This window comes from Aphidius gifuensis, linkage group LG5 (genome assembly GCF_014905175.1).
Source record: "Aphidius gifuensis isolate YNYX2018 linkage group LG5, ASM1490517v1, whole genome shotgun sequence".
In the NCBI taxonomy this organism is placed as follows: Eukaryota; Metazoa; Arthropoda; class Insecta; order Hymenoptera; family Braconidae; genus Aphidius; species Aphidius gifuensis.
In genome coordinates this window covers 999,705-1,009,140 of record NC_057792.1, presented here as the reverse complement: position 1 = coordinate 1,009,140, position 9,436 = coordinate 999,705, and the positions used below count along the sequence as shown (strand labels likewise).

At 26.3% G+C, this 9,436-nt stretch overlaps 2 protein-coding genes across 4 annotated transcripts; one reads left to right on the top strand and one right to left on the bottom strand.

Annotated features, from left to right (window-relative positions):
• Positions 1 to 1,041: 1,041 nt before the first annotated feature.
• LOC122856674 (arylsulfatase B) lies at positions 1,042 to 3,866 on the top strand. 2 transcript variants are annotated; one of them, XM_044158436.1, is made up of 7 exons: positions 1,042 to 1,199; positions 1,347 to 1,520; positions 1,984 to 2,205; positions 2,272 to 2,704; positions 2,773 to 3,048; positions 3,109 to 3,382; positions 3,446 to 3,866. In XM_044158436.1, exons 1-7 carry the CDS (start codon positions 1,050 to 1,052, stop codon positions 3,609 to 3,611), a joined length of 1,695 nt encoding a protein of 564 aa, XP_044014371.1. In that variant the 5' UTR covers positions 1,042 to 1,049; the 3' UTR covers positions 3,612 to 3,866. The 2 variants fall into 2 exon arrangements, with proteins under 2 accessions (XP_044014371.1, XP_044014372.1); XM_044158437.1 differs by having other exon boundaries at positions 1,046 to 1,199; positions 2,278 to 2,704; positions 3,446 to 3,783.
• Positions 3,867 to 4,293: 427 nt separating this feature from the next.
• LOC122856673 (uncharacterized protein KIAA0930 homolog) lies at positions 4,294 to 9,389 on the bottom strand. Of its 2 annotated transcripts, XM_044158434.1 has the most exons (9): positions 8,344 to 9,389; positions 7,627 to 7,946; positions 7,302 to 7,565; positions 7,121 to 7,220; positions 6,751 to 7,056; positions 6,144 to 6,308; positions 5,348 to 5,950; positions 4,570 to 4,719; positions 4,296 to 4,486 (listed from the first exon to the last, which is right to left on the bottom strand). In XM_044158434.1, exons 1-9 carry the CDS (start codon positions 8,459 to 8,461, stop codon positions 4,446 to 4,448), a joined length of 2,067 nt encoding a protein of 688 aa, XP_044014369.1. In that variant the 5' UTR covers positions 8,462 to 9,389; the 3' UTR covers positions 4,296 to 4,445. The 2 variants fall into 2 exon arrangements, with proteins under 2 accessions (XP_044014370.1, XP_044014369.1); XM_044158435.1 differs by lacking the exons at positions 5,348 to 5,950; positions 6,144 to 6,308 and having other exon boundaries at positions 4,294 to 4,486; positions 8,344 to 9,353.
• Positions 9,390 to 9,436: the final 47 nt, after the last annotated feature.

Sequence of the window (9,436 nt, the reverse complement as noted above, 5' to 3'; positions counted from 1 at the left end):
TTACTATTTAAAATTTCTCATTCAATAGTAATTTCGAAAATTGCATTGGTCATTAATGTCTCATGGCATTATAAATATGTAACAATTAAAATTAAAAATTTATATTATCAATTTTTATAAATTAAATAAAGAAAATAAATTTAATAAATTTAATTAATTAATTAGTAATAAATTACTAGCTTATTCTATTATTTAAAATTTCGAAATACTATTTTCTAAATTTTTTTTTCGAATTATTAATCAATAAAATATTTCGATATTTCGATTTTCAATTGAACCATTTTTTTATTTATAAATCAAACACATATTACAAGATGTTGACTGAAAAAAAATACCTAAAAATAATCTTGATACCTGTGTATCTAAATATGCAAACACAAAGAAATCTTAAGATAAAAATAAAAATAAAAAATATATACCCACAAGATAAAATAAAAAAAAACCATCAAACTATTATCAAGAAATGCATCAAGATTATTCTTATTATTTTTTTTTTTATATCAATTTATACATTCTTAATAATTATTAAATATTTTTTTTAAAATTAACAAACAGGTAATAACAATAAACAGACAAACAACCCAGATAACGAAATACTGGTATATAACAGTAATTTACAATGTGGTTATTGGTACTGTACTATAACCAATGTGTTATCTGGTTTTTTTTTTACTCGAAATTTTGAGGCTTCTTTATCTGGGTGGGCTAATTTCATAAAATATCAAGTTGTTAATGAAACGTGATGATGACTCAAACTTTGCGGCAGTGTTTGTTGTTAAAAAAATTTTATTACAACATAAACTTAAAAAAAAAAAATCATACACTTGAATGAATATTAAAATTAAAAAATAATTTTATATAAATATGTAAAAAAATTAATAAATATTTAAAATTATCTCATTGAAGTTTTTTTTATATTTTACGTCCGTGGGTATCAATTGAAACAATTAAACAAGTCCCTGTATATTTAAGTTAAAAGTGGGGTGATAAATTAAAGTCAAACGGGGCTTAAATACTATTGTAATCGTCATCGTCATTCAGTCTGCACTATGAAACTGACCAAGTACATTACGAATTTATTTATAAGAATATATAATAATAATACAATGTTATTATTTTTATTAATAATATTGTCTTGTTTTAAAATTACAATGTGTAAAAAATTACCACATATTATATTTATACTTGCTGATGATTTGGTTTGTTTATTTATTTTTTATAATCATTTAAAATGAACATGTTACATCAAACAAGTGTTGATGATATTTTTATTTTATATTTATTTTCTTTGTTTGTATTTCTATATTTAGAATTATTGTTAAATTGTTTTTTTTTATTTTTATCAGGGCTGGTATGATGTGGGTTATCATGGCTCGGGTGATATCAAAACGCATAATATTGATGCACTTGCTTATACAGGTGTTATACTGGATAGAAATTATGTTACTCCACTTTGTACACCTTCAAGAAGTGCATTGATGACTGGAAAATTTCCAATTCATACTGGAATGCAACACAAGGTATTAAGAAGTAAAAATAATCTTCAAAATTTTCATAATAAATTTGTTAATAATTTATATATTTTTATTAATTAATTTTTATCATAAAGGGAAAATTAATTGTAGTATATCAATTTGGAATAAAAAATTTATCTTGAAGCTCAAAAAAAAATTATTGTAATTGATAAAATGAAAAGAAAAATAATTAAAAATTAAAGACAAAATTGATTGGCTTTTATTTTTGATTAAATAAATTATTTTTACGCGAGTTATTTAATTTTAATTAATTAAAGCAAAAATAATGTTACTTTTGTCATTTAATTATTTTAAAAAATCATAAAATTTTTACATTATTTTTTTATGTAAATGTTATTAATCAAAAAAAAAAAATTAAAGCTCTTGAAATTAAATTAAAAAAAAAAAATTTAATTAATGTTCTATTCCAATTCTTAAAAAAAATAATATAATGAATTTTATTTTTTAGGTTTTAATGGCAGCTGAACCTTGGGGTTTATCATTATCTGAAAAATTATTACCCGAATATTTACGTGATTTTGGTTATCGTAATCACATCGTTGGTAAATGGCACCTGGGACATTATAAAATTAAATACACACCATTATTTCGTGGCTTTGAATCACATCTTGGATTTTGGACTGGGCATCAAGATTACTACGATCACGTTGCTGTGGAAAAAAGTTTTTCAGTGAGTCAATTTATGCAATAAATATATTTTTCTTTTCACCAACAAATTATTTTTTCACCAACAAAGAAACAGCTATGGGGCCATGATATGAGAAGAAATCTTGAACCAGCATGGGATTTATATGGAAAATATTCAACAGATGTATTTACTGATGAAAGTGTTAAAATAATAAACAACCATAATAAAAGTGAGCCATTATTTTTGTATCTCGCACATACTGCTGTTCATTCTGGCAATCCATTTAAGCCATTAAATGCTCCAGATGATTCAATCATTAAATTCAACAACATAACAAATTACCAACGTCAAAAATTTGCTGGAATGTTGAGTAAACTTGATGATTCAGTTGGTAAAATAATTGATACATTAAAGAAAAATTCAATGTTAAATAATAGCATTATTGTATTTACAACTGACAACGGTGGTGCTGCTAGTGGTTTCGATTCAAATGCAGCATCGAATTTTCCATTACGTGGTACAAAAGGAAATGTTTGGGAAGGTTAATAACAAATTTTCCACATAATAAATTTATTAGCGGACAATTTTAAATAGTATAAATAATTTTAGGTAGTGTCAGAGGTGCTGGTTTAATTTGGTCACCATTATTAAAACGTCCTGGACGAACATATCGTGGAAAAATTCATATTACTGATTGGCTACCAACATTTGTTGGTCTTGCTGGTGGTGATAAGACAAAGCTACCAAAAAATATTGATGGTCTTGATGTTTGGGATTCATTGAATAATGATAAACCACCAGCACGTCGTACAATTGTTCATACAATTGATGGAAATCCTCAATATTTTGCATCTGTAACACGTGACAACATGAAAATAATTAAAGGTGACATTTAAAAAATTAATTTTAGCCTTTTTTTAATTGTGTTTTTTTTTATTTATGTAGGATCAAATTATCAGGGTAAATGGGATGGGTGGTATGAGTCGTCAACTTGGAACTGGCCTTACAATGTTGATGCTGTCGTACAGAGTCAAGCTGGACGTGCTGTTGCATCACTTGGTTTTTCAATAACACCACAAGCTGTATTTAAATTACGTAAAGAATCACAAATTAATTGTGGAAAAAAAGATTCAACATTGAGAGAATGTTATCCTCAAAGATCACCTTGTCTTTTTGATATTGATTTGGATCCTTGTGAATTAAATAATTTAGCTGTTAAGTAAGTTTATCAAATTTAATAATTATGTTTATGAATTTTTAAATTTTTTAATTGTTTTTTTAGACGACCAGATTTATTGGAGAGTATGTTGCGTGAATTACATCGTTGGAATTCAACAGTTGTTCCACCTAGAAATGTCAAGCCAAATCCAAATGCAAATCCATCATTTTGGAATCATCTTTGGACTAATTTTGGTGATTATCCTTCGCCAGTTACAGCATCATCATGACGATTTTTTTATAATTTTTTTTTACCAAATGATAATCGAAATATTTCGAAATGAATTTTTTTTTTCTTCACAATATATTTTTAATTTTATTATTTTTTAATAATTTTTATATCTAGCAATATATTGTCATCAAAAAATAGTACACAAATAAATTTTTTCACAGTCGAAAAACTGCATTTAAATTAAATTTTTCAAGTACTTGTTTAAATTTATAAATCCAGTTTAAATAAATATACATTTCCTCGAAAAAAAAAAGTAAATTAATTTCGAAATTTTAAAACCATATCCTTGAAAAATCCTTGAGACATAAAAATAATATTTTTTTTCATCCCTATTGTAAAAATTTCTTTCTTTTTTTTTTTTAAATTTTCTTGTTGACATTGTTGGTTGATCAACCACAAGTAACTCATGATCAAAATGTATTAAGTAATTTTAATTCTGTTCATGTAAATATTTCCTTGTAAATTGACTCCTGTTGTATTCATGAAATTCACTCAAGTGTCAAATCATCTCTTACATTGTTGCAACGTAATCTCACATGGAATTTCAATGAGATAATATCTACCTTGAATCACTAAAAAAAAAACACCACTCTTCCTCATTCATCTACCTATCTTTATCATCTAATAATAGCTTTATTTTTTTTTTAAATTTATTCAAAAATAACTCTACAATAAAAAACTATAAACACAAATTTATATATTTATTTTTTTTTCATTTATTTAAATCACATTTAATCAGTATCATTAATTTTCACATAAAAATTCCATTTCTTTTTTTTGTCTTTAATTTATTTAGTCTTGTAAAAAAAATTTTAAAACAATTCCTTTACATTTAGAATGTCAATATGGGGTCTTCTCGATGATCTAGAATATCTGTAAATAAAAAATAAAATGTCCACATGTACCACCATAAATTACAATAAATTAAAAATGAAATTTTATAATTAAAAAATTACCTTTAGCTATGCTCCACCATGGCAGAGTAATATAAGTTAAAAATGCATTTAATGGAACTGATTGTGCTCTCCTTGTTTCTTTCCAAAAATGAAATGTCTGTGTAAAACCTCGCATGGTCCACAATGGATTATACGCACCATCATCTAGCTCTAAATCAATAATAAAAAACAAAAACTAAATTATACTCTTTATTTCGAAATTAATAATTAATCATCAAATTTAACCCAGGCAAATACATTTGTAATCCCCCGCGCAAAAGTTCGTACAACTATATTAACCATTCATTCATGAAATAAAAAAATTATAATAATTATTATTTTATATATTTTATAATGATTATATGCTGTGTAATGCCAATGAATTGGTGCTTAATTAAACGAGCAAGTTATATGAATGAGCAGAAAGATTATAGATTAAAAGCTGAAGAAATTTTACTATCGTTGTGAAAAATAATTAAATGATAACAGCCAACAAATGATCGCTAATTAAACATTATTAATCTTCATCATCATTTGATTTAAAAGTTGAATAAAATAGCCAAGATTTCAATTGACAATAATCAATTATTCTCGTGATAAAATAAATTTTTAAAATAAATTTTTCTTTGTGAGATAATATAATTTTTTTAAAATGATTAAAGCAAGAAATTTGACGAGTGACGATACTTGAACGTGGGGGACAACAAAAATAATAATATCGCCTATTAGTTAAATAAATTATTGAATTTATTTATTGGTTTTTTTTTATTGTTTTTTTTTTTTGTTAAATAAAAGTTACCCTGTGAGCCGGGGCGGCGGGGAACATCACACCAATAGTAGATTGCAGTACCATCTGGAGTGACTCTGTGTGGTGGAAGTGGATGATTACCAATGACACTACCAGACAATGCCCTTCTTCTTCTTCTTCGTCTTCTTGGTAATGTTGCACTTTTTTTATTATCATTGTTATCATGTATCTTTGATGTTTTAATATTTGTATTTTTATCTTTTTTATTATCATCACCATCATCATCTTCATCATCGTCTTCGTCATTTAGTAATCTTTTATTTTTTCTTCCAACTTCATCATCACTAAAATAACGCCTTGCACGATAACAACGTGAATCATCATGTTTATTTGATAAATTAAATTTATAATGATGTTTTTTATTTTTTAATTTTGATGATGATATATTATTTTGATGATTTTTATGTTCAATGTCATCATCAAGACCAAGTGGAAGTTCTTCTTTTCCATTAACAAGTATTGCACCAGTGTCAAGTTTCTGCATAACATTGTCATCAGTTAAATCAGTTGATTCATCAGCTTTAATTGATTCACTTCCAACTTCAATATGATTATTCTGTTGTTGATGACGACGATTACGACGTTTTGGTGTTCCTAAATCCCGTATTTATTTATTTTTTCTATTGTTTTTATTTTTTTATTTTTTATACTCTGAATTATTTACTTATTCTAAAATTTATTCAACGAGTAAAAAATTATAAATAAACAAAAATAATAATAGTAATACCTAATGTTGTTTGTGTTTTTTATTTATCTATTTTTTTTTTTTTAAATATCCCTGACTCACCAGCGCGTCTTGGTGATTTTTTTTCATCATCAGGATTATTAGGACGACTCCTTTGTTCATGATATGTCTCACGTCGTCGCATCCTTGCACTTCTTCGATTATCATTACGTTCAGTTTGAACTGGCGACGCGACCCGGCCACCCCAACTGGATTCCTCATTTTTCACTACAAACCAAACGTCGAAATACTCTTTTTTTTTTTTTTTCTTTTCTTTTCTTTGTCTTTCGTTGACTACTGGATGCTCAAATGTATGTAAGGAATTTCAAAGGATTCACGCATTTTTTTAATTATTAATTTTTGCTATCAAACGAGAGTGAAGAAGAAAGAATAAATTTTTTTTTTTTTTTCTATTGATCATTTTATATAGAAATTAAATAAGAATAATTTTTTTGATAAATTTCCGTCACTCGTGCGCATTTCTGCCTTCTCCCCTCTGACTTGAATTCATGCAGCACATTATTATTTTTTTTTTTTTGTTATTAATTGACGTGCATACAAGCAGAGTTAAATTATAATTTGGATAAATTATGTAGCTCAGTCAGTCTTTTCTTCATGCAAATGAAATGATAATATTATAAAAAAAATATATAAAATTTAAGTATATTACCGTCTTTGACATCACCAGCTTCAATTTCATTGTATCCATTAGCTATTGAATCAAGTCCCTCATTTTCAGAACGTGCTTTTGTACCAACATTATCAGGTTTTGTACGCCAACCACCACGTACAAAATTATTAATATTTGCACTTGGATCAGATAATCTTCTTTGATTTCTATACATAAATAATTCTTCAGCATCGTCCCAATCAGCATCCCACAATGCATCTGTTACTGAATAACCAGGTTCTGATGTTGGTGTCTCAGCACCAGAACCTTTTGGTTTTGTCACAGCCATTTCAGCATGTCCCTTGCCTATTTATCAAATCACCAATTAATTACAAACATGGAAAGAATTAAAATTTCATTTAATCATTACCTTGTGGTCCTTTCATTCTAACAAATTCAACTCTTTGTGATGAAGCTCCTGAGAATAGTCCAAATGTCATTTTTTGTGCCATTTTTGTACTTAAACTCGACTAAATAAAAAGAGATTTAAATAATTATTATTTTATTAATTACAATAATGTTGTTATTTTTAAATTGAAAATTTAAATTACCCTTGCATCGTAGACTTTTTTTAATGCATCATATCTAATTGAACCAAGAAATATAACACCCTGTACAGCACCTTCACGATCAGATGCAACAAGTTCAACACAAACCATTTCTCCATCTCTAACTAATATATCACAAAATACTTCATCAAAATTATCAACCATAAAACATATATGTGGATATGTCATCTCTTCAAGATCACCTTTGGCATCCATTCTACGACGACTTGGACTTGCATATACTTTTTGTGAGTGTCTTCTTAATACCTAATATAAGAAGTGCATATTTAATAATTAATATATTTATATGTTTGATTATTTTAATTACCTGTAATTCTTTTGGACTTGTTCTTGTACAAATAGCAAGTGTAAGTGTATAATTAAATTGATGAACAACAAGATTTAAATAGACAGTCTCTTCCCAGTCAATATCAGGATCACCAATTGGTAATTTTTTACTATCTTTACGAAATACATCAACTTCAGTTTCGAATTTTGGCAGATATCTTGATGATGTTTTAATGTGTTTTTTACGAACGAAAAATAATAAATCATCACCGTCAATTGTGTGATCAGCTTGGAATAAAAAATGACGTACAAATAAATCTGTCCAGTATGTTGTTCCTTGTAACATCACAAAACCTGAATCTAATAAATAAATAATATTAATCTCAATTAATTTATAAACAAAAAAATATATATCTATAAGTATTATTTTCTTTTTGTTTTTTAAATAGTAAACAAGTTTTTTATTTCGAAATTTTACTGCGTCGACGCAAATTTCACAAAGACAATTGAATAATCGATACGTAATAAAACAACAAAACTTGGATTATTAAATTTTTCTTAATTAATAATTATTTAAAATTAATTAATTAAAATTGAATTTATAAATTATTATATCGTTAATTAACAATTTAATTAAATCGAAATTATACAAATAGATCTATTTCGAAAAATTGATTTTGCTAATTTTTCATTTGCTTTTTTTGTTAAACAATTGTTTATTTAAATTATAAAAATATAAAATTAATAATATTAATACCATCTTTGAGCAATTGACGCATTTCTTTGGTTCTTTGAAAATTTATTTCTTCTAACAGCTGCTCAAGCATTGTTGGTGCTCGTGGAAGACCCACAGTGCTTCCAGCCAAACTTGCCATTGTTATTGTATCAAATATTTATTATTAAATGTTATAAACAATATTGTCATTTGACAGTTAATTTTATAATACACTATGACATTGTTATTAAATAAATAAATTGATATTTGTTTATTGCTTGATGTTAACAGCTTGGCATGATGACTTTATATCAACATTTCTATCAAAATATTACGTAAAAATTAGTAAAAAAACAAGTACAAATTTGATTTTGACGTTTCTTTTGTTATTGTTTATTTTAGATGAAGGTGGTAATGATTACACAAGGCCTTTAATGACTCAGACTGACTAAAATAAACTTGACTACTGGTACATGAATATTCCGTTGTTGTCATGTTATGAATAGTCGATAAAATGACGCAAGCGCGACATCATAAATGTAGGTAGCAGCACGTCTCGGTCATCAAGCCGCGTAATATAACTGTAAAAAAAAAATATATCATAGTACTTGCCGAGAATTGTCAGCTCTTCAGGGTGAACAGTAATGTGAAATACAAAAATAAATCGTTATTTATATCCTGTAAATTTTGGTAACAATCTTGTTTTACCTTTGGAAAAAAAATAATATCGAAATTTCGAAATTTCGAAATCGAAATAAAGCATTTATAGTATGATTTGAGTTCTTGAATTTATATATTTAGAAAAAAATATATCCTCCGGGATTTTTTATGCTCAAATCATTATGAAACCTTTCCTCAACCCTCCTGTGAATTTTCAAAACAATCCTTCCGTCCGTTTAATAATTGTAAACAAAAAACCAACATCGAAATTTTAAAAATAAGTAGTGCATTTAGTCCGACCTCTATTACAAATCACAATCTTCAACTGCCTTTTTCTCTTATTATGTTTTTATTCATTCATAACAATTTTTTTATATTATAACCCGCCTACTTACATCCGTTTTATTTATCACTCTAAAAAGAGTCATGTGGTTTTATAATGATAACTCCAATGATAACAAGTATCATCATGTGG

Coding starts and splice junctions, on each gene's coding strand:
- LOC122856674 (XM_044158436.1), top strand. CDS start 1,050: ATGAAACTGACCAAGTACATTACGAATTTATTTATAAGAATATATAAT. Junction 2,705..2,772: donor AAAAGGAAATGTTTGGGAAG/GTTAATAACAAA, acceptor AAATAATTTTAG/GTAGTGTCAGAGGTGCTGGT. Junction 3,383..3,445: donor TTAAATAATTTAGCTGTTAA/GTAAGTTTATCA, acceptor TTGTTTTTTTAG/ACGACCAGATTTATTGGAGA.
- LOC122856673 (XM_044158434.1), bottom strand. CDS start 8,461: ATGGCAAGTTTGGCTGGAAGCACTGTGGGTCTTCCACGAGCACCAACA. Junction 7,566..7,626: donor CAAGTCCAAAAGAATTACAG/GTAATTAAAATA, acceptor TTCTTATATTAG/GTATTAAGAAGACACTCACA. Junction 7,221..7,301: donor AAAAAGTCTACGATGCAAGG/GTAATTTAAATT, acceptor CTTTTTATTTAG/TCGAGTTTAAGTACAAAAAT.